The sequence below is a fragment of the Pseudoliparis swirei genome, chromosome 15 (assembly GCF_029220125.1).
Source record: "Pseudoliparis swirei isolate HS2019 ecotype Mariana Trench chromosome 15, NWPU_hadal_v1, whole genome shotgun sequence".
Classification (NCBI taxonomy): domain Eukaryota; kingdom Metazoa; phylum Chordata; class Actinopteri; order Perciformes; family Liparidae; genus Pseudoliparis; species Pseudoliparis swirei.
In genome coordinates this window covers 18,317,941-18,343,073 of record NC_079402.1, presented here as the reverse complement: position 1 = coordinate 18,343,073, position 25,133 = coordinate 18,317,941, and the positions used below count along the sequence as shown (strand labels likewise).

Here is a 25,133-nt window from a genome sequence, read left to right as displayed (position 1 = left end):
ATCATTTTAAAAGAACCGGTTTAGCACCGGTATCGGAAAAAACCCAAACGATACCCATCCCTACACGTATTCGCATTGCCGGTGAGTGATTCACGCGCATTCAGTCTTCTACCTTCGGAATATGTACAATTTGAACCGTAACCATTACTTCAGGAAGTCACAAGACATACAAATATTACAATTTGGGCGTGACAAGTTATCAGGAAAATATCTGCTAAACTTAGAAAATGAAGTAAGCTGGTGTAGCGTGGATGGACAGAACAGACGAGCCCGTCTATATATGCTAAAGGTTGACACAATCCAGTGCATCTTGTGCGGAGAAAACATGCCAGGTGGTATTTTATTCCCAATTACGCATGTGTTTGTGACAAGTGACCTTTCCATGCTGGTGGACTGTCTGAATGCCCAGGTAGCAACAGCGACCGGCCATCAAACACGCTTTATTTAAGTGTTTATTCTTAGCCTTTCCCCAAAAGGTTAGGCAGAGCGCTCTGCACTCACCATGCATCAGCTCTCTAATGTGTGCCACCGACCAACAGAGGCCCCCGCGATGAAAAGACACGAGCGCAGATGGCTGATGAGCTAGATTCATGATTTCATCATTCTCTTTATCTCGGATGAAATATTAGTGGGTTGTCATCCATGACACAGTTAGGGTCCCACTTTGCCTCACTTCTATTCCAAATGAGACTCTATGGCTGGATTTAATCCTGCGGTGGTTCGTCGGGGTTTCAGAGGCAATTACCCGGCAACGGGCCACTCATCCTAAATCTGAACCATGCTACTTTTCATTAAATAGCATATGGTCTCCTGTGGCCGGTACAATACAGTGATGTGGAACGAGCGAGACAGCCGCACTGCAGTAGAGATGCACCGGTACGGATATGTCACGTCGCGGTTTGTTTATCTGAGACGATGATGCATATTAATTCAGTTATTCTATCAATTTATTTATATTTCTTCATGAAAATAATGATCTCCATTCACACGGCTTATTAATAAAACACTGGTATCAGCCGACACCCCGAGGCCCGGGTATCGGCACCGGGAGGCTGGGGGAAAAAAGTGGAATCTGTGATTCTCTTCACTGCAGTGGCATTACTTTCACTCTTAGCACGATGACGACTATTTGGCGACAGTGATTGCTCGGTTGGGTGTTCGCAGAATCATGGAGAAATCGTTAAATAAGCCCGTTCCGTACTGCAATGCAGCCAGGAGACATTTACACTGGACTGGATTTACACTCAGACCCCGTTTACACGATGGGAAAACGCATACATTTTTCATGCGTTTTGGCCTTTCATTTACACAAAAACGGAGGTTTTATCACGGAAAACGATCATTTCTAAAAACTCCGGCCAAAGTGGAGATTTCTGAAAACTCTGTTTTTGTGTTTGCGTGTGAACTAGGTCAAACGGAGTTTTAGGTTGTCAAACGTCACAGTATGCGACTAAAAATGCTTCACGTCATGTGAGCATCCGATGTTTACAGTTAGTTTGCTTAGGTGAGCCCGAGTTATTTCCTCCTTGACATGAGGATACTCCTCGGAGGTCTCGGACGGGTACTGTTCTAAGAACAATGCCAACATATCCCTATATTTAGTTTGGCATGATTCCCAATCCACATTATCGAGTGCTTTATTTGCCTTATAAACTAAGGCGATCAAAGCAGCAGCTCCACTTCGCTGTCTGTCCACACAAATGAACCTCGCGCCATATTTACTCTCTAAAGGAAAAGGAAGTTGATCGTGTTTTTCGTAGTTGTCGTTGGTTTTGAGAATTCTGATTGGTTTGCATGTGTTTATCCTTCTCGTTACACTGCCGACTACAGGTTTGGCATAGTTATGATGGCGCCCGGGCGATTATGCGGGTTCATATAAACAGAAACTTTTTTGAAAACGACCTTGTGTGTACAACGTTATTTTTGAAAACGGAGGGGCAGAAATATTCGTTTCTGTAAATACCCGGCTATGTGTAAATGTGGCCTCAGACTGACTCCGACAAGAAGAACGCGCCGTTTGGTTCTGCACATCACTCGCACCGCACGTGCAAGGAATGGGTTGATGCCACTGTAGTGGGGAGCTGCTGTACCTTAAATACCAGCTGAGACAATATAATAAATACGGTTTTTTTAAAGTCAAAAGAGGATGATTATACAAATGGTATATGCATCAAATGAGTCTCGCCTGCCATGATATGTAAGAAAAAGCATCAATCTTAAACTGTCGACGTCAAAAGATAATAAATACTAATATATTATTTGTTCATCCCCTCTTGAACAACACATGCTTGGAACAAGACAAACATTATGTGTCGTTTTCAGCTCAGATACAAATCACTGTTGAAATATGAACGTCTATTATGGAGTTTTGGTTCGGTAAACGTCGTGGTTCCCAGGTCATGCTTTTTTCTTTTCTTTTTTTAAACGTTTGTAACTCAGAAAGCCCACAGAGTTAAAAGTCTGTCAGGAGGAGGTCGGGGTGGATTGTCGGGTCAACAGAACATCAGACGTTGTTCCTTCTTTTTAAGGATATGCAAACTGCAATTTCATCAAATTGTTTACCCATTTTCTAAAACAAAAGGGCATAAAACACTTTGGATACGCACAGAACTTGGAGCAGCGCTCCAAAACCATTAAAGCCATGGTTACAAATGCTTTGTAAGAGTAACCTTTTCTTCAAAATATTATCGTGACCCCACGACTAAAATGATCTTGAATTTCGGGAAGAAAAACAAGAGTGGATCGGCACTTGATGTCGGAATACGTAGTGAGCTTAGCTATCGTATCAGGAGAGGAGTGAGGCTGTCGACTATAATTCAACCTACTCTTTCACCAATTAAAAATAAATCACAATTGACTAAATGGCCACATCACTGGTCGTCAAAATCAATTATATATCAACATATAAATCTCTAGCCGCATTCAATATTTTTAACCTAAATATTATATACTTAAATTACAAACATATTCAAAGCAGATGCACCAGCTCATATTCATATGATTACGTTATAAACAAAGCTATGACGCTGTTAATTAGATGAAACATAATACATAGAAATATGCAGATTTTGATACGGTCAAAGTCGAAGTCTATCGAGACATGATGTGTGGGTCAGGGTTTATTAAATATCCGCCGTGCTCAGCCGACTTGATATGAGAGCCGATCGATCCCCCGCAAACCGCCAGCGATGTATACGTTACAGAAGCTGAGAGACGGCGTCCTCTCGGGAGTGCTCCCGCTCTCCTCCCGCCTGCAGTGGTGGGAGGATCCAGGATATGAATAATGGTTAGAAATAAGATATTCTCGATTGTTGATAAGCGGCAAAACAAGTGACCCTTCATTAAAAAAAATGATGTGGCAGAAGGCGCCTTTTTCTACTTATTAAATTAACGCCGGCGAGCATATCGAACAAACCAATCGACCAGAGAGCGGCCGCCCGAGAGAGGAGACGTCGGATCGGAATCATGACGCTTGTCCAATCCCGAGCTCCGGCGGTAAGAAGCCTATCGCCTCAGATTCAGCCTGGGAGAACACAGCGTCCTTTTTCTTCATTAAACCATTTTAAATACAACGGGGTATACGTATTGACAAGAATATACAGCATGTGTTTGTTGGCTTGAAAAGCGATTCTGAAATGTGCCCTAAATGTCTTAGTTCTTCATATTCGTAGGTCCTGTGATCTGAAACTCCGGACCGCTGCTCTTTAACACTCCATTCAGTTTTCACTTTTTCGCTTTCTGCACTTGGGTGTTGGCCATCAATCGCGACTCGGGAGCGAGCCCTCTTGATCAAAGCCAGACACCTGTACTGAGCCCTCGTCTTTTTGCATGAATGAGGCGATTCACGGGGGCAAGAGGCTGGGACATTGGAGATTGGGGATTGTGCCGTAAGGGTACCGGGCCCCCACCGACCCAGCCCTCATTTTAGAAACACTGGCGAAAGGTTAATGCTCGGCTACCTGCTGAGAAGAGGTTGAGGAGAAGAAAGAAAGAGCAGAGGGGATCAAAGCTTTTAGCAATGCATCGCTGTGAATTTTAAATTCATACCCTGTATGTCTGGGAAATGATTTCTGATCCAACCGGACAAGACCGAGGCCGAATATGGTCGGGTACCGTCTCATAATCAACCCACAAACGTCTGAACCTTCATGTCTTTACTCTTTTAGAGGCACAAATGAAACCATAGTTCCGACTTTAAGCTACTACTGCATCATATTGTAAATTATAGTGTGAAATTGAATTGAAAAAACATGTATTCACTGTATACACGAGCTTTAGGATACGGTAATACAAGACCGGCCGAGCAATCTGGGCCTCTGCTTATTTATACACATTTGAGGAATATGTTTTTTGCCATAAATACTCTTGTGTGCAGCTTATGCCATGGAGCATGACATTAATTCATTTTAGAAATAAGGTGCATTTTCTTGGAGGTCCTGCTCCTTATCAAAAAGTGTTTCCTATGAGGTTGCCAGTAAACATTATAGAAATGTCAACAACAAAAATGTCAAATTTGGATGCAAGAGCGAGAGCATTTAGTGTGAATAGGTTAATAGGGTTGATGTCCCGTTCCTCCACGGACATTACATGGTCTTTAGTCAGAGCTGTGCACACGACCGTGTGCCATGAACAAGTGTGATGTCGAGGCCAGTGCTGTCTCTCTCCCCCTCCCCCCCCCTCTCCCCCGAGGACTCTGTCATTCCATACCTGCCCACTTGTCGAACCCCTGTTCTGTTTTCCCACCTTGACAGCCTTCAGATTCAGCCACCTGCTTGCACACCTGTTCCTTGCCTCAAAGAAATGACTCATTGGATGAACTCAATTAAATTGTTGGCAGGTTTTCCATCCAATAATTATAAACTCAACTTCCACATCCACTCAATCAGTGCAAAATTAAGTAATTTAAGTTAGTCAACTGTTTTTGTATCAAATAAATAAAATAACGATATTCATTATTATTAAATTATATGTGTTTTGTCAAACTCAAAATATAAACTAACTAACTAACAAAATAAATAACCACACACAAAGGAGAAGAAGACTGGGAATTGAACCCACGGACCCCTCCTTTTTGAGGCGACGGTGCTAGCCACTACACCACCGTACAGCTCTGAAAGTGTCTTCACCTCATGTAAACAACTGATTTTCAGCTGGCGCATGCGCAAAGGGTAGTCCCCAATGAAACACATTTATTTTGAGTTGATATGCACACCATCTAACCTAAATAAATCTAATAAATGAAGGTATTCATACATTTTGTGTTACACTAAATAGTATTGTCTTTGAAGCATCGTGGAGCAGCCCACATGGCGGGCGGTCCAGAGGTGTGAGCAGGAAACACAATGGAGAGTCTTGTGTTTCATCTTGTAAAGGTGCGTTCACAACAAAAGCGATCTTCCAATGTTTGTTGGACATCCTCAACATATAAAGCACAACTAGTGGTTAGTTATTCCTGTGGTGGATGGCGGAAAATATAACTGTTTCCACGGAGTAAAGCCACTGAGATAAGCCCCGCCCCTTGCGCGAGTGAAGCCACATGTGGTCAAACGAGTAAACTCACGAGGATATTCGCAAAGCGCTTTTGTTGTGAACGCGGCTTGTGAGAACATTTGTATATATAATGCACCTGTTAGTGCAACCAATTAAATACATATCCCATTTTCCAAAATACAAAAACTTGAAACTCATCTTTTAAAGAAGAGGGTGTTTTAGTTTATTGTGCTAGACTGGAGGCTTCAGCAGATTGACCGAACCTCCAATGGCCGTGGAACACGGGGGGGGGGGGGGGGGGGCTCTTTACCAGCTCTTGTGTTTTGTGTACTTGGACGGCGTGTCCTCCGGGGAGTCCGTTCGAGGGAGTACGGGGAACCGGGGGTCGTTGCTGCGAGCCATCTGGTCCTTGAGTATCAAAAAAAAAAAACTGGAGAGCTGTGTCTGTATATTCAGCACAACGTCAAGAATGTTGACAGTGTGCGTTTGTGTTGGCCTCCGTCACAGATTGTGTTTGGGATTTTTAATGCACAGGATGCCCAAGGCAAAGCTGTGAAGGGTGTGTGGGGGGGTGAAGGAGTGTTTCCGGAGTTATATGTCCGGCCTTCAGTCCACTGAAAGACGGTGGGAACTGGAATACGAGAGTCCGACAAAGCGTTTTGTTTGTTCCCGTTAACAGAGTAGCTCCCTCATTCCTGGAAGAAGAAAAAAACAAACAGTCAAAAGCGAAGAATCTGCCAGAGGAGGCGTGGCCAATGATGAAAAAGAATGCCTAATGACTGCCTCGCCTCTGCTCCGCGCTGCTCGTAATCAATGTCATGATGCATGAGCGAAGCCCTGTCCTCGATGGAGGGGGGGGGGGGGGGGTCCTTGAAACGAGGAAAGATCCAGTCGGTTTGGAAGCAGATTGATCCACCGTTCGCCGGTTATTACCGGCTATAGTTCAAAGCTGGAGGGGATGACTAAGAAAATGAGCTTTTTCCGTTAGATTTGCGAGCGGCTCTCGCCTTCGGGCCCGGGGTTTGAAGGATGACAACAAGTTTGCGCTTTAACATCCGTTACTGCCACCTGTCCTGAACAACATCTGCATACGCTGCAGAGAGAACAAGGGCGCTGCAGAGGGAACGAGGATGTTCAAGGCGAGTCATGTGTAATTTATGAGGTGGGATGTCATTTGGGGGTTTTTTTCAAAATAAAATAGCTTTTGGTTTTATTTGCCATTGTATCACCCTGGCACCACTTCGGGATGTGATGAATGTTTTGGGTCGTGTGTTTTATTGAAAAAGACAACGGCAAATGTTGTATCACATATTAAATTAGAGTCACAATATGTTATTGTACAGTCTGCTTCAGTTTCATTTTTATGATGCACTTCTTCACAGGGGAGGATGATGAGATGATACAGTGGGAGGTGTTCTACAATATGAGTAAGGCATCACAGTTCTGAATGGATGCTCAAATATATTTTCCACTGTTGAAAATATTGCGAGACATCGAAAAAAAAAATATATTTTTCTCATTTGTCTGATATGTTTGGACAAAAAAGTTAAATTAGCGTCTTGCAAATCGTATTACAACATGCACATCTCCCTCATTACATTTTTTTTTGTCGCATTTTCAGTTTCCAGATGTCTCAGCGCTCAGCCCCCACCCTGATGGGGGGGGCCGCTGCTAGGGATAACACATCCGAGTGGCGGTATAAAACAGTTAATGTAAAGCTTTTCTGAGAACGTGTGAGTCACCGCGACCACGAGAGGTCATCCAGCACGCGGCCAGACGAAATATAATCTGGTTTGCTGCCGCAGAATTGGAGACGAGGCGTGGACAGACGGCGTGACTCACTCAGTCCCGCCCGGCGACACAACACATAACGCCCTCCCCGGGCACAGGTAACGAAGACTAAATAAACAAGCCGGGACAACACGTCTATTAAAGTGAACTTCAACCGCTGTTTGTCTCAAACTGCTCCAACTGTTGAACACGTGGCTCTGAACACAGAGCTCTCCTTGGAGTCTTTGGACCGCAGGTGTAAGCGATAACATTAACGATGCCTCCGACTCATGCCGGCGTGCCAATAAATTATGGAAAAGAGCCAACGACCATCGCCTCTTACAGTGCCATGATGATGAGCACTCTCTCTCTCTCTCTCTCTTAGTGCATTAGTGTACCTCACACCTGACTCGTTTGGGGATGCGCATTACGTCGCCGGTCGTGACGACTGTCTCCCTCGTTAATACGATTGGTTGAGGGACCTCAACACCGTTGTTGGTGTTAGTCGCCTGTAACCAAACTGAACCAATCTCCTATTGTCTAGTTAATTGTTTTAACATGTATATATCTCTTGTTTTCATGTAACTTCAGGAAAAAAGTGTATTTACAGGCTTATATATATGTTACGGCTACATTTTTGGATGATGGTTTATTTCAATAGCATCTTATTAGTCTAAATGGTTACCTAAATATATGGCTCTATAATAGGTCCTTGAATAGATATGATATGTACCATATAAAATACACATTTTTAATCAAATGTATGAGCGCAATCAATGTAGATCCGGGCTATATGGAGAAAATTAAATACAAATTAAATACATATTTTCCTCAATATTGATGTGACGATATTGTAGGGTTGCCCATTGGTGCTTTTCCAAATAATATTTACACAATGAGATTATTGTGAAATAATCATCATTAATGTGGATAGAATGAGGAAGTGAGTGAAGTTAATTCAACGGCAAGAAGTGTATAAGTTCATAAAGTTACATCCTTTTTATTGTAATGTTTAAAACAAGGACAAGGCAACACATGATATATTATAATATATATAACCGTATCTAGTCTCATATCCTGAAATAAATATCAAATCAATAAATTGCCCTGCACTCCGATCTCAACCAGACAGAAGGACAGACTGTCAAATACATCTTTGTGTGTCTTGGAATAACTAATAACTCGCTTGTATTTGGAGACTGTGCTCACTCAAATGTAAAAATGTAAGCGTTAGTCATTTGTAAAAAAATGCCGAAGACCAATTACTTTTACGTCTACCTGACTATGGTGAGCTCATTTGTGAGAGTAATGACTGTGCTCTCTATCAGTACCAAAAGAATAAGTAACACAATGTTAATTTGCATTTACACTCTCATATGACAGAAGAAGTAAATGAGAAAACACTCTGGAACAACCTGGTTGTTATGAATAGCTCAAACGATTCTCCATTACAGGTGTGAGACGACGTGGATTCCAAACTCTCATTTAGGAAAGACAGTCTTTTTAATACAGACGGCACAAAGTAACAGAAGAGAATGAGTCACAGCGAGCGGCGCACAGCGTGGTTCCTGTACGTGGATTAGCCAGAACATTGCGTCTCCAGTCCTTAAAGCTTTGCTCTCAAACTTAGTAGAAAGTCACGATAAAGCACCAACACCGGGGCCTCCTGGTACAGCGAGACACCCGTCTCAGGCCATTACCACTTTAATCATGTGGAGCGCAGAATATAATGCGCCATCGTAAAGTAGATGAGCAATATTAAATCACAAGTGGTGGATGTGCTAACGAGCGAGTGACAGAAACGGAGCAGGTGGAGAACAGATACTGCATGGAGAACAGATACTTTAGACATGGAGAACATATACTGTAGACATGGAGAACATATACTGTATGGAGAACAGATACTGTAGACATGGAGAACATATACTGCATGGAGAACATATACTGTAGACATGGAGAACAGATACTGTAGAACAGATCCTGAGATCAGTGGTAAAAGAAAGGCCCGGTTTACACTCGACAATTGGATGGTGTTAAAAAAAGGAACCATACAGATCAAATACAATATAAGGAGGTATAATACAAATGATGTTAAAATTACTTTTTCTCACCATTAAATACATTATCTGATAATAATAATAACACAACCCTGACACCATTTCCACACGTATACATACTAAATAAAGTTTTTTTTTTAAAGGGTTTAAGTTTCTATTGAAGTAATTCTTTCTCATGATTTCTAACTATTGAACATGCACCAAATGCTTTATATTGTATCGTATAACTGTATACCAATGCAAATATGCAAGTGGTCAAACTAGTAATACACATACTAGCATGCGTAGAATAGATCATTTGCATTTCACTCATTTCATAACATTTCGAGACCAGCTTTTGAAAATAAAAAAGAAGGGCTTCAAGAACATTTTAAAAGCCTTTTTTTATAAAATCTGATGGACATGCAAAGAGCAATGGTCAGAAGAAGAAAAGATCAGATCACACTCCACATTAATGTATGACTATAACAGATACATATACCAGTATCCTATTGTATTTGTGATGTTGTATCGTAAGTAACTGGGAATCATGATATTTATGGCAAGTATCATATCGAAGTTATAATTTTGGTTTCGTGACAACCCCCGTGCTGACTTTGCAATGCACGTGTTGCGCAATATTCGCTGCATCTTACATGCGAAGGATCAAATTAGCAATTTTTTGTACATGAAAAACACGTTTTGATGAGATGAATAAAAGCAGGAGACATAAATTGAAAGGAACTGGGGACTCTGTGGGATGGAAAAGAGCATCAGCATTCCAGAGAGATGGAGACTAATCAATAGCACCTACAACCACAATTAGACCACATGAGATGCCTCTGGGCCCGGAGGGTACACTGGGGGAGAAACCTCCAATCAAAGTGCACACAAACACACAATAATTAATCAAATTTACTGTAAGGCATAACAGGAGGAACGCCTGTGCAATATATTATATTTAATTCCGCACCACGAGGAAGCCTTGTAGAACAACTTGTCGTTCACTCTTTCAGGAGCTGGTTGTCATAATCTCTGGAGGTAAAAGGAGTAAAGTAGACAACTTCTCCTGCTACTTGACATAATATGAAGTCGATATTTTCCTGTATGATGGACATGCAAATGTGTGCCCATATTCACCGTGGTGGAAAGAGACGGGTGGAAATAATATAAAACGAGGCACACACACACACACACACACACACACGTGTCAATGAAACCTGAGCTCCCGCATGTATCATATTAAATACTCTATTACACTATGAAACCAAATAGGGGTGGGACTCTCCAGCCACCTCGTGATTCGATTCGGCTCCAGAGGGATACGTGGCGATACGTTGCGATTATGAAATGATTGATGCATCAAAAAAGTGTGTTTGCATACATTGACTTATTTCTTTTTGCTGTGTTTATCTGCTATTTTTTGTCACGATTCATGATGAAAAAAAACTGATTCATTTACTTCCATTATCTTTAATTCATTCAATATTAGCAACGAATAGAAGAGACGCGTCTACATTTTGCAGCACTGCAAAGGGAAGCAGCAGGAGAGGCATCCTCCTCACAAGAAGCTGCTCTTATTCACAAATAATTAATATTGACTTCTCTTCAAACAAATCTTCTCTATTTTAGGCAATGAGCATTTAGCAATAACGCTTTCTGAAACCACACATACGGTGATAAATATCACATGAAGTGCACAGTTACGATGTCACGCAGAAGATGAAACTACCGTCCGACCCACTTTCCTCGGTGACTTCAGACGGCTTCACGGAAACGCCGCTATAGTGTTTAGTTTATAAAAGTAAAGGAGACGCACGTGTGCGTGTTGCGTTCAGGGGCAGCGGTAAGGAACGGACAGCCCGCTGTCACAGTATTGTAGCAGGCGGTCGTAACGTTGACAAATTGAGGTTAAAACATCCAGTTAAACCATTTAAGGGAGAATCGTGATGCGTCTCAGAATTGATGTCGCCCCCCCCCACCCCACCCCCAAATCCAGAAATTACAAGCACAAGCACGAACGCTATACGCTTATCCGTGAACTGGAGAAAGAAACATCGGAGAAAGAAAAGGTTAACATTGTCATCTGTCAAACCCCGACGTGTACATTTTAAGGATAAATAATCCAAGTTGGAGTCCTGAAGGCAACAGGACAGGGCCGTATCCATCCTCAGAGGAGCAGGAAATGCTCTTCCTATGGACTAAACTATTGTTTTGCTTCAATAAAGATAAGCCTCTCTTTTGCACTCTCTGTGCTACAGTTGTCGAGACAGAAGGAGTGCCCTGAGTACATCAGCAGCAGGAACAAAAACAAGCTACTTCAGACCAGAATAATCAGAACGGGAACATACCGGTAATTCAATAGCTGGTGTGTTTGAAGAGCTCGGTAAATGATATCTACGGCTATTGATTATACTTAAGCCCTTCACATTATATTATGGACTTTACCCCATCTGAGAGTGAACACAATCCCTATAAGAAGGGTCATGACATCACTGGTTCGTGTTCTGCCTGGGGACTGTTCTCCATTAGCCCTGAAAAACAAACCCGCTGTTCCTGTAGGTTATCACACACCTCGTAGGTCAGCGGAGACTGAGCCCAATATATATATACATACTCCTTCAGTGTGTGAGGGCGATACAACAACGACTGTATTCACTGTATTCAACAGACAACAAAGACTGGGACCCGCCGAGCACGACAAAGAAAGAAAACAAAAACACACACACACACACACACACACAAAATGCGACGGTTTATTCTAAAAGCTAATAATAAAAAAAGATGCCGATTTCTGTAATCTTTAGCAAAAGGTCCGGAGATGACTCGGGTCTGTCTTCGCACTTAGCCGTCCGGCCATACAAAACAAGTCGCTTCAACATAGACATCGGTTTATTCTATTATTAATATGAGCAAAAAATAAAGTGTTGTACATGCCAGAGCATTTATTCATAATTTTTTGTTTTGATTGTTGGCATTCATTTTTGCCCGGGACCGGGGAGGCCCGAGTTATCGCCTGCCTGTGGATCAGGACCGCTCCGGCCCGGAGGCTATTAGAGGGGCGAGCAGTTCATGCTCCCGCCCCGCCGCTCCCTAATTGGTCCCCTCAGAAGCCCCGGCGCACACAAACTTCAATCGCGGTGGAAGATTGTACCGAGGAGAAAAGAGAGGATCCCTTTGTGCGAGCCCGCTCGGCATCGATTGCCTCACTATATCACTTCAGTTTCTCCTTCGACTTTTTTTTTTTTTTTGGTGTTCACCTACAGATTGAAATCAGCTGGGGCGATCTTTGAGTAAAGCACACAAGTCGAGATAAAGAAGACTAGACTAGAGGAGAAAATGGCTGGGACAAATGGGAGATGACTCAGGACTGCCTACTGGGTAATTGGGTTTTATCCTCTCATTTTATCAGGCCTTGTTTTGGATTAACGCTACACACACACACACACACACACAGGGAAATGAGAATGATACCTTGACATTAGCAGATCTCAAGATAGCTGATTACTGGTGGGAGGATGAGACCGGTGCTCCAGTCTAATTACGATCCGTCGGACAAAAGGAAGTGCGAGCCTTTTCACTCTCGCCATCACATCTGGTGTCGAGGTAGCGCGCGGCGTCAGCCGACACAATGCAAACCAAAAAAATGGCAACGCGAGATACTGCGGCGCGATTGCTCGTCTTTTCTGTCTTCCACATTCTAATTCGAGGTACGCTCATTTCAACCTGACATTTCAATTTCGCGTACGACAAGACTACAATTCAGTGCTTTTTGAATATGGATCCTGTCAGTACATGTGTGCACGCTGGCGTCCGACCACGACAGGATGACAACTGATCCTCCTCCTGGCCAATCACAGCATAGGCAAGTGACCACCAATGCAATGGTTTGAGATGTTCCTGGAAGGTGATATACATATGTGAAACATAATTACCTTCGCATTGAAAATGCCGGAAGGTTATGTTTTGATCGCCGTGTATTTATTTATTTATTTATTTGTATGCGTGTTATTCGCAAAACTCAAAAAGTATTGAACCGAATCGCATGAAATTTGATGGGATGATTGTTTATTATCCGGGGACCAGTTGATTAGATTGTGGGATCGATCGGGTCAAAGGTCAAGGGTCATGAACAGGTCAAATCTTTTTGAATCACATGGAATTTGGTGGGATGATTGGTTATTATCCGGGGACCATTTGATTAGATTTTGGGATCAATCGGGTCAAAGGTCAAGGTCAAGGTCATAATCATTTTTTTTACCATAGCACGATACATTTTTGTCCAATTGGCATGCAACTAATGCCAAAATGTTCATAATTCAATGCCCAATCTTGTGATATGCGAAGGTATGCGCTCTACCGAGTGCCCGTTCTAGTTGAACTAGCATTAGCTCAAGCTACGGAAGGTCTGCACATGCCGCTATTTAATAATTGGAACAGTGAATAAAGACCTACCCGACTTCACTTAATTCCAGTGGCTCCGGTCTCGGTCTCCAGGTGATGTGTCGGTTGGCTTCAGGAAGGTTGCTAACAGAGAAATGACCCGAAGTATCGAAGCGGCCGCCATTATAGGGGCTGTTTGAATTATCTAAATCCTAAAGAAAGGCGCTTCAGTGCTTCCTCACTCAGCTCCTTTAGCAAAGGAAACACTGGACCTTTCTTTACCAAAGGAAAGAAGGTAATGCCGCCCCACAATTCTTTGCGGTGGAAACAATTAAAGAGAGGCACCAGTCCATGTAAACAAACGATATGCCTAACTTTTCATAACTTGTCATAAACTAATGGGAGTTATGTGGATTCATATGAATAGACAGTGGCACTCTTACTGTTTCATTTTTATTCATATTTATTTAATTGAAACATGTCACAAATACGTTTAAAAAAAAGAAGAGGAAATAAAATGAAAAGTAAATATAGCAAGCTGTCAATTAACACATTCTTATTCTCAATTAACAAGAAGCAGCAGAAAAAAGAAAAGAAAAAAGCTTCTTAATAAACTGTTAATGAGCTAAATATTACTGTAATAATTGTTGAACCTGCATTATTTCACAAAGGAAATGTTGATAATGCCTGAGGGAATTTAAACTGAAGCAGTGTTGATTGTTTAGTGTGACTGCAGCAGGAAGGAAGGAGCTCTGGTTTCGCTCTTTCACGCACAGCTTGTCACAAAAGAAGCTCTTTATGCATGCAACAGCATCAGAGGTTGCGTGAGTCATATTTTATTTGTTTTATAGTCCTCTGTTGTACTTTGGCCATGGTTGACATCCCCCGAGGCATCATCATCTAGGTGCTTAGTGAAAGTGTAGTCTTTTCCATGAACTTGTTCCTCGACCCCGGGACGTTTTCCATAGAGGTCAAGGAAAAGTGGTCAGGAGCAGACGTACGGTTATTTTTTGACTTTCCGACCGAAGCCCTGCTGGATATATCCTTTATACATACAGACCTTTTTGTCTGCTTCTCTCCGAATTCTCGTTTTTAGTTTTGTCCCCCAAAGAAATTCATATTTTTCGTGGCAGTTTGGGCTCCACGGTAACTCAGCTTGACACGGTAGCAGTGCAGGGGGCGGGGCTTAGAGAACAGTCATCGCACTCTCTAATACACTTCTTTTGCAACTAAAAAACAAACAAAAAAGCCATTCATGTCAAACTACACTTAGCATGAAAAAGGATTATTGAACACAAAAGGCACTTTTACAAGCAGTTAGATCACTCGGTTAAAAAATGACATGAAAGGACTTGAACATTTGCACTCTTTCATCCAGTTAATACACATTTATTCATATCTATTTCCAGTAACCTTTTAAAAAATCCACCCTATCATTGAGATATATAGCGTGCTTTCATCATGCCTAAGTCTCTGGCGCCGGACCGACTGGTGGTAATTCCCGCAGCTTGTCAAACGAGATCTGCGGTTTAAATATGGAGCCAGCGTGACAACTATCCACACTCAGCTATGTCGTACAGTTGTTTCAGAATAATCATGCCCCATGTTGTTTGAAATAAAGGCACAGTGCGACAGTATGGGGGATTTAATGTGTTCTCAACAGTTTCTGAATAACCGTGGAGCTCCATAGAACTTGGAGGTATACGGCCATCTATTCATGCTGTGGTGATACGGAAATACTGGCTATAGCATAACTTAATTGCAAAAATATTAATAATACTGGCATTTATTCCTGAATAAAACACACTTGTACAAAAGGAGTTGCGACATTATAAAGTAGATGCTGTGGCAGCATCTGTCATCAGCTCCGGGGTTGAGTCGGTCCAAAGCGGCTAAGATGAAATGAAGCAGAAATAGGCAAAGCTTTTTGTTGATTCGGCTGTCTGTGAGGTGAAACAAAAGTAGTCTTTAAATGAATGTAGCCACATCGATGCACAGAAGAGAGGTTATCTATCTTAATGACAAAGGGGAGTCCTTGGCTGAAGGGGAACCTCATCAAAGTCACACATGCATAACCGGACAGAGGTGCTCGGAGAGCAGGAGAAAACACACAAGCTCACGAACGGATAAACATTCAAATGCAACTGTTCAAGTCATTAACCAGTGTCAACACGCAAAAGGAAAGGAATTCATAACAGCTCAGGGAGACTGTAAATAAAATAGGGGTATTTATTGTAACCGTATATTTTTTTACATTTTCTTTTATATGTAAATCAGAAGCGCAAATAAGAGTTTTTTTTGCAAATGTGTCAAGGCTGCAGCAGACGATGTCGCTGCAATACACCGAGAGGATTGTGGACTAAAGCAAGCTTTAGTTTTTATCCATAATCATTTCGAAAAAGGAGCAAAATAATTTAAAAAAAGAAAACGTAGAAACATATTTCAAGAGAAAAGAACGTGACTCCTCACTGCATTGTAGTCTGAAAAGAACTCTTGAGTTGTGAAGCCTGGTCTGGGTTAATGGTCTGGGTTGAGGCAGGTCTAGAGCTGTGAACCTGGAGCATTAGAAAGAAGCTGTGCAGTTCTTTAGACTCAAAGAGTGACCTGTCACCACTGATCAGGCCAGGAAGTAGAAACAAAAAGAAAAGAGCTGCTTCTGGCATCGATGGCGAGGGAAGTGAAGGCGGCTGACGGCAGGGAGGCCTCAGAATGAACGTTTAAACTTCTGACTATTGAAGACGCATTGAACAACTGTTAGAGAGAAAAGGTGCAGTGAGTCGCACTGTGGCTCTAAACACAGGGAGTTTACTCTTTTTTTTGCTGAGCAAGAGGTTCGTTGCTCTACCCTTAAACGTTCTAACCAAAGCTGTCTCCCGAGGAAACGCTGCAGATTCGAAGCCGACGGCGTTGGTGAAATCGTGTGTTCTGGACATGGCGCTGGATCATGGTCAGTCTACTAAATGTTTAGAAATCTGTTCACACACGATGAATAAATAATGTCATTCATTCATGTGTGCTCATTTGTTTAATTAGAAAAAAAATTTTAACGTGCAGTTTGTCGGATGTGGCGCCATCTAGTGCCGACGATGCATACTGCAACCAAAATAAGACGCCCACGACCCAATCTAGAGCCGGTTTTCGGTTTGTCTGTTCCGGGTAACGGTAGAAACATGGTGGCCGGCCCTGAAGAGGACCAGCTCTGTGTGTAGATAGAGTCGACGCACATTAAGGTAACGACAAACGCAATGATTCTTTATTTATGCTTGGTTATACTGAGGAAAAACATATTTATTAACATCACATTTAATATCTGCTAATAGATCAGCCCATATGCGACACACTGTTCCTATAATATACTCTGTTCAGACTTTACAAGATTACATTTGCACACATATTGACAGCATTATAATTCCGCCTCGTACGAACATTCGTGAATAGAGCGTGAACCCATCACGACGACACTGAACGCGACCTCCATTAGCGCTCGCTGATGGCTCCATTCTTTAGCCGAGCAGGGCTGTGCTGCCCACCGGCTGCCAACGGCTCACGATAACTGGCTGTCCTCCCGACCGATTTCCTCCTCTTGATTTGTTGTTCACTATGTAGCATCTCAGGAAGCAAAAAAGAGAATATTCCGGTTCCCTGGTTGCCTCTGAGATTTTAGTCGCCGTTAGTCTTTTTTGGCACCGAAACTATCGGTTCTCCACGGTCTGCGGGATCGAGCATTGCTGTGCAGAAAGAGCACAGGAGGCCTCTTCAAACAGCGACATCATTCCCCTTTGTTTTATTTCTAGAAAGACAGAGCATTGACACATGACCACAGAGACGCATTATGGAGAGCTCGTGCACCGAGAGGGAATCTTAAACCCCATCCTGCAATGATGACACTCTCAACGGCACCGAATAGCAGTTGAGAACAGATAGGGCTGCATAAAATATGGCCAGGCATTGTGCTTTTCTGCAGCTCGGGGGTGTCATCTGAATTGTTTGGTTTTTTTCCGTAAGAAAAATAGAGAGAGAGGGAGCTAACCTCCCAAAAGGGAGGTCGAGCTACAGAATTGTGGACAAACAACCCAAACAGCGACCGACAGTACTGCGGTCAGGACGAAGACGAAACAAAAGCCAGAGCCGGGGCGTTAAATGTCCTCAGTCCATCTTAAATGTCGACAATTTCCTCAAACATTTACCACCGCGCTCGACCGGGCCTCGAACCTACGGCGACGGCCGACGACTGAGCCGACACGACGGGGCGTGTTTCTTTAAGTACACGCTATCTGAAGCGCGCTAACAAGGAAATCAATCGCAGGCTCGCCTGCATGCATTACTTACATTTCTCACATTTAATGCGTTTCCAATACGTTTTCAGATCAACGTTGTCACTCGAGAGACGACGGAAGAGAAAAAAGAAGAAAACGTTGATTCTGCCCGATGCTCTTTTTGATTCTAACTCTCATTCGTTTCCCCGTCACTCAACATCAACACCGGCACTGGAACATGTTCATTTCTGCATGTCAAAACACTGCCGCACACACACACACACACACAAAGACCCAGTGAGCACCTACTTTAATCCAAAAGTCATTAAATATGCATTTGCTTTTGATTACTCTTGAAATGAATCCATCAGGGAGAACAGTGACAGGTGCTCGCTGTCACTGACAAACAGCCGTGGCAGTTACTGATAACATGAGACGCTTAGGTATTCTGCACTGTGACCCCCCCCCCCCTCCCCCCTCTCTCCTTCTGCTTTTCTGCTTCAAACACTCCCTGCTCCCTCGCTCTCTGCCTCTCCACGCTCCGGCTCTCCTCTCCTCTCTCCTTCAGTCAGGTGAGGTGAGAAATGATACCAGAACCGAAACATTCGTCACAGCAGCGATCCACAGAAACTAAATTACACGGAGGGGGGATTGCAAGGGGGGGAGTGGACAACAAGAAAGGATGAGGGCGACGGGGTATTCATGAAATAAAAGTGCTTCAGAGGAACAAAAATGCCGCGACCCATACTGTTGATACAATCTGGGAAATAAGAAGAGGGAAGTACAAGAAGGCGGGGGGGGGTTGGCATTGAAGTGAATGGCGTACGTGTGGTGTGAATCTTGGCTTTTGTGGCGATGCCCTTCAGTTGGCCAGCGAGGCATTGAATGGTGAATTGTGGACACGCAGTTATTTCCAAGGCTTCCGCTTTCTCTGTTATTAGGAAACACATGACAGCAATGCCAGCTCCTGTCGAACAAGAGAGCTTCAAGGCTGCCGGAGACGAGGCTGAGAGGCAAGGCGGCAGGAGACAAGGCTAAGAGGCAAGGCGGCAGGAGACGAGGCTGAGAGGCAAGGCGGCAGGAGACAAGGCTAAGAGGCAAGGTGGCAGGAGACAAGGCTGAAACGGCAACTTCTGACACCCTGTCAGTCTGCGTTCGGGCCATCGGATACCTCACTAGGACTGCACCGTGCACACATTCGGTATGCAGGCAACAAGTATAAGTTATGCCGAATGATGAAAGTAACATTGCTCTATGGTATGAAACTATGAATATATGATGGAGATGCCACAAGCCGATCCTAAGAGTGGGTATCGAGGACGATCTGGGCATGTGTAAATGAACCCCGATCAATTAGCCCATCCTTTCATCACCCTGCTACACATTTCACGACATGCCAGTGACAGATTTGAATGCACCTCTCTTAAAAATATCAAGGTTTTTATTTGTCCTTTGTGAATAGACCTACAGCCAAGACACATTGGAAATATTGTGCAGGGCTCTCCGGGTCAACAGAGGCAAAAACACTCTATAACTAGAACGGGCACTCGGTAGAGCGCATACCTTTGCATATCACAAGATTGGGCATTGAATTATGAACATTTTGGCATTAGTTGCATGCCAATTGGATACAAATTGACCGCGCTATGGTAAAAAGAAGATGTTGACCTTTTCATGACCTTGACCTTTGACCCGATCGATCCCAAAATCTAATCAAATGGTCCCCGGATAATAACCAATCATCCCACCAAATTTCATGCGATTCGGTTTAATACTTTTTTAATTATGCGAGTAACACGCATACAAATAAATAAATAAATACACGGCGATCAAAACATAACCTGGAACAAGAGGAGAAGAATGGACAACCCTCCTACAGGGACAGGGAGTACTTTCTCCTCCGCTGCCACAAGGAGAGACAGCTATGAGGCAGTTCAGATCACCCTAACCCTTCTTATATTTTGTGTTTTTTTTTATTTTTTTTATTCTTGTGTGTTGCTGCTACTGGCTCGACAAATTTCCCCTTGGGGATTAATAAAGTATATATCTATCTATCTATCTATCTATAACCTTCCGCATTTTCAATGCGAAGGTAATAAGAAAAATATAAAAACACACTTCGCATAAGTTTATGCTCGCAATCGCTTGTTTGAATTCTCCTTCAATACAGCATGATTATTTTAATAAACTATGGTCCCATTGAGTTAAGACAATTAAGAAGGATAGGCTTTAGGGGCGTGGCCATCTCGTGATCAACAGGTCGCCACCACGGCGTTGCACTTGTTTCCGGGCGGAACAAGATGGCGAGGGCCAAAAAGCCAAACCTGTGGCTTTGTGACTGTAGTGCACAAACAAATTGTGAATATACGGTTCATTTTCGGAGTTTTATCGGGACAGGAACATCACTAAAAAATACTGATGACGTGGAAAGATTCTACAAGACGACAAAGGCAAAACTTGATCGGACATTGCATCAACAGATATATAATGAAACCATTGGTTTTGTTTTTATTGACGCAAACAAAAGCATTGTGTACCAATCCATCGTACCTCTCATGGTAATACTGTGGACAACAGATTGTCTATTGACCAGATTCCAAGAGTCTTAATACAAGACAAAAAACAATAGCTATTTGAGCGCCGTCCACAGAGACGGTCCCCACGCTTTATCGCCGCAATGGATACTTTCAAGCAAAAATGTCTTTATTTGCAAAAAACATATTTGATTTAGTAACTTTCTGCCTTCACTGCAGACAGTATTCCTCAGCCTTGTTTGGCTGCGTGTATCCTTAGATTCCTCTGAACGTGGAGTAGAAATGCTGAGGGGAGGGGGGGGGGGAGGGGTTGGAGAAATGGGTTCCCTTTGAATAATGCAAGAGCGAAACTGGGCAATATGACCGCCATGCGATCTCCTCCGGAATAGAAACAACGGTGGATACCAGCCCATCTGTGCTCGCAAATTCATCTCACGCGAAATGTCAGTTAAATCAAAGCCGCAGCTTGGAAAAGAGTCTGGCAGTCATTTTTTGGGGGATTAATAAAACATGGCAGAGATGACTCCATTGCCCTTTATTCCACTCTCTCACTCCCGCTCTCTGCTTCTATCTGGAGTTTGTTCACTTACGCCACGCTCGAGTCAGGTTGGAGGTTTTTTGTAGCGGCAGGAGGGACCGCGGCCGCGTCGGGCGTGGTCAAGTTTGACGAAATGAAAAGAACCTTTGTGTCCCTGAATTTAAACGTAATCGTGCGAGCGTCTTACAGTGCTGCTGGGATTGTTGACTATCATGTTTTTTTTATTTTTTATACCCCAGATCTATGCAGGACGTTCAGGTTGCAGGAAGGTTCGAGTGGCAGTTATTCTACCTGACCTGCTGGAGCGTGATGTAACCGGACATCCGTTAGCGGTGCTTTGCTCCAGGCTCAACCGCGGGGTCATGCCCGTGTCACGGCACCTTGATTTCACCTCCCCGACCCTATTAAAGTCCATCAGGCAGAGACGTTGATAACTTCTTTTTTTGTTGCTTTTTTGCTTTTCAATACCATAAGGAGCATATCGGCATATACACACAAAAAATACAATACCAGTGTGTTAAATAAATTGTGTTTGGCAGAACTTAGATACATATTAATAGAATAATACAATTCTGTCCATCCGTCCATTTTCAGGGTGAACCAACATGGCCCAAACCAACTTTTCCTCCATTTTCTACAGAGACGTCACCCACCGGGGCTTTTATGAAACGTTTCACCGATTTCAACTGGAAGCGCTGTACGACCTTTCAGGAAAACGGTGCCGGGTGCAGCGTGTTTTTCTTTGGGCGGCTTGACGTGCCGTCTCCTCACTGGGAACCCATTTTTAAAAAGAAGTTTAAGCTAAAACAAATGCCCTAAAAAATGTTACCGTCACTTTTCAAAGAGAAATGCCAACATTCGTTTGCTACAGTGTCTGAATTGTGAGAACTTGCTGCTATATCTGATGTGACAGTATTTAATGCACACCTCCATCTTTTAGTCTTGGAATCGCATTTCATCACATTGGGTTTTTATAAATTTGTGATGATATTCGCACAGATTAAACAATAAATTGCGAAAATCACCCGCATACTGGAGGTAATTGTGTGTTGCATCCATAATCTACAAGCTTTGTGTTTGTAGGAGCTCTATTTCCCCCAATTGAACTAAAACCCACACGTGAAATGACACATTGTTTTGAGGTTGGCTTCGGTTGAAATGTGACAATGGAGCATTTTCTCTAAATCATACATATAGCTTCAAAAAAATAAAATGTATTCAGAGACTGGCTCTTCACACAGATGACTCGAGCTGAGTCGCCACGCTCGCGCGTTACACGTCTCCACACATATAAACATATTACCCGTTAACTGCCCCCCCCCCCCCCCCCTGAATCCACCTGTGGGCAGTGATTCTATATTATCCTCACTTTGTGTTCCTCTTTATTTAAATTGAAAGCTTGCAGGTGAGTGAGAGGGTCCCGTCCTTGCGAGGCATAGAGATTAAATTAGGATGCTGAATAATCAGTGTGTGTGTGCATGTGTGTGTGTGTAGGCTCGATCACTCAATCCTTTTTTTTTTTTTTACCAACAGTGCTGTAGGTTTTACATTATTTAGCCATTTTTTGTGTACTCTGCTTTTTCCCCCATGTCAGTTCTTCTGCATAAAGTATTTGACGGTTTGACATCCATATTATTGCACGACATAAATAGTTGATTCCACAGCCTGGCAGAAAGCCATCGCAGATGCCACTTTATGACAACATATACCTATGCAGCTGATGAAAAATACATTGTGCACACACACACACACACACACAGGCACATTGTACCTTCATGCACTCACAACGTTGTTGTTGCTTTCGCTGCCAAGCATAGGTCACTCCTATCAAACAGCATGCATGGAAATGGAGCCACTGAGGAAATGCTGGTCATGTAACACACAGACACTTTTCAAAAAGGTCATATGTAACGCTCTGACTTAAATAAATAGAAAGGCTAAAATACTTCTGATCTCGATATATGCAAAGTTGCCCCGAAGATACATATGCATAATCTATTATTTATGCTATGCAAATGTTCTAAAGTTGAAGCTAATTTCAGAACTTGGGATGCAGAAATTAAATCCTCGGGGCTAGTTCACTAATTGACTTGCAAATGCTTCTTTGCTTCACTGCCATGTGAGCGAAAAATGGATGTCAATAGGTCAGGACGGATTCACCAGAAGAAGAAAGGATGAGATTCCATGATGACCAAATAGGAAAACATTTATGAACCACGCCATAAGAGCTCGGTCTTCTCTGAGGCCTTGAGGCACAAACAAATCCCCAGCGTGTGCATTAAGAGAGACGCAGAGGATTTACAGCACGGGTACCTCTTAATAGCAGTTAGGCATGCTGGCACTTTGTATACCCACTGGATGACGTCTGGGGAATTAAAAACAAGAAAGAAGCGTGCACAACATTCAAAGAGAACAACGATCATCTCCATTTTTTACCAAGCGTGGGAATAGAATATGGTGCACTTAAGAATGAGACGCCGGCACCCGGGCACGGGACCATCTTCTTCATTACGACAAATATCTGTCCTCAAAAAGGGAAAAAAAACAATGACAGAATGAGAGCCTCTAGAAATCCTCAACATGCGTTTGAATTTTGCAGCCAAAGAAAAATTGAATAAAATGTGTAAAGGAAAAAAAAAGAGTGAAACTTGGCACATAAATGAGTCGTCAGGCACTCCCACAGTGGGCTGTGGGTAAGATACAGAGCGATACCATCTCCCTTTCCATTACAGGTGAAAGGTGCAGCAGAGCGGATACGATCTTTGGTGTTAACGTTATTTGAGCACAAAAAAACTGCCGGTCAAACTGATCTGGGATCGGCCAGCGGTTCAGTTTTTAACCTTTAAATTAAATGTTATTTTTTTTAAACACCCACCTTGTCAAAAAGAACCACATTCATCAAATACGGCAAAGCCAAATCAAAACTTGTCATAATGCAAATGCAAGCTTAAAAATAAATACAAATAAATTTTTTTTTTTTTACACAGTCACGCGCACACACACACACACACACACACACACACACACACATACACACACACACCATTCGCCACGAAATCACTTTTCAGAACCAACACACACTTCAAACCGCAGCTGTCCTTCGAGACTCACACGTCTTTGTTTTTCCCGAGTTTATTCTCCCCCCCTTGAACCCCCCACGGGATCAAAACACATGCAGCTCAAAGAGTGTCTGCGCTGCGCTTACCTCTCGCGGACGTGGCCGGGACTCGCGAGCCGAGGAGCACGAGGAGCCCGAGGATGCCCAAACTCAGGTAGCATCCTCCCGAAAACTGTCCCATCACTGCTCCGCGTGTGTCCCTCCCCGTCGGGTCTGGGGGCACCGGACTCGGCTCTCCAGCATGTTCCGAGTGCTCGTCGGTGCCTCCACGCGCGGTCTCGTGGCCCGACGGACGACCCCGACCACCTCCACCACCTCCACCACCTCCTCCTCCTCCTCCACCCCTGGTCCAGGTGTCTGGTTAGTCTAGTGTCCGCCGCTGAGAGCCGGTAGCCTCGCGGAATCGCAGTGCGGTGGGAAGAGATGGAAAGTAGTGCGGAGCTTTCAGAGCAGTCCGCACTCCGCTGCGCGAGGAGAGGGGAATAATTAGACTAGAGCGCGCGCGAGCTAACTGCTTTCGGGTTTTCGGTAGAGGGAGAGAGAGCGGGTGGGGGGGGGGGGGGAGTGAGAGAGAGAGAGAGAGAGAGAGAAATGGGTTTGGTCCAACCTCCATGTGGACCTGTTGAGAAATTAAAACGGCGTGTGTGTGTGTCTGTGTGTGTGCATGCGCGCACGTGCTTCGTTTGTGCGTAAAACAACAGCTTTCAATTACCTCTCCCCGTGGTTGTTGTTGTTGTTGTTGTTGATGTTGGTTTTATTCCTCTTCACATTTTCAGCCCAAGCCGGTTTTCTCGACATACATGTGGTGGTTGGAATCTGCACCATGACGTTCAGCCAGTGATGTTGTCTGGAAAAATACATTTTTACTAATGAATGCCAATGTTCAGCTTATGAGCATATGGCCGTGCGATTGGTGTCCAATTACCAATTAAGTAGGAGCTCAGTTAAATCGGGCTGCCTCGTTCCCAGTGTCCTTTTTTATAGATGATTTATTCATCTTCTGTGTTT

At 43.4% G+C, this 25,133-nt stretch overlaps 1 protein-coding gene across 1 annotated transcript in view; it reads right to left on the bottom strand.

Annotated features, from left to right (window-relative positions):
- The window catches only part of LOC130205383 (netrin receptor UNC5D-like), a 181,429-nt gene extending 157,123 nt beyond the window's left edge, over positions 1 to 24,306 (bottom strand). The window contains exon 1 of the mRNA XM_056432711.1: positions 24,213 to 24,306. Within this exon, the coding sequence (XP_056288686.1) occupies positions 24,213 to 24,306 (94 nt within the window). The remainder of the gene's footprint in view (positions 1 to 24,212) is intronic.
- Positions 24,307 to 25,133: the final 827 nt, after the last annotated feature.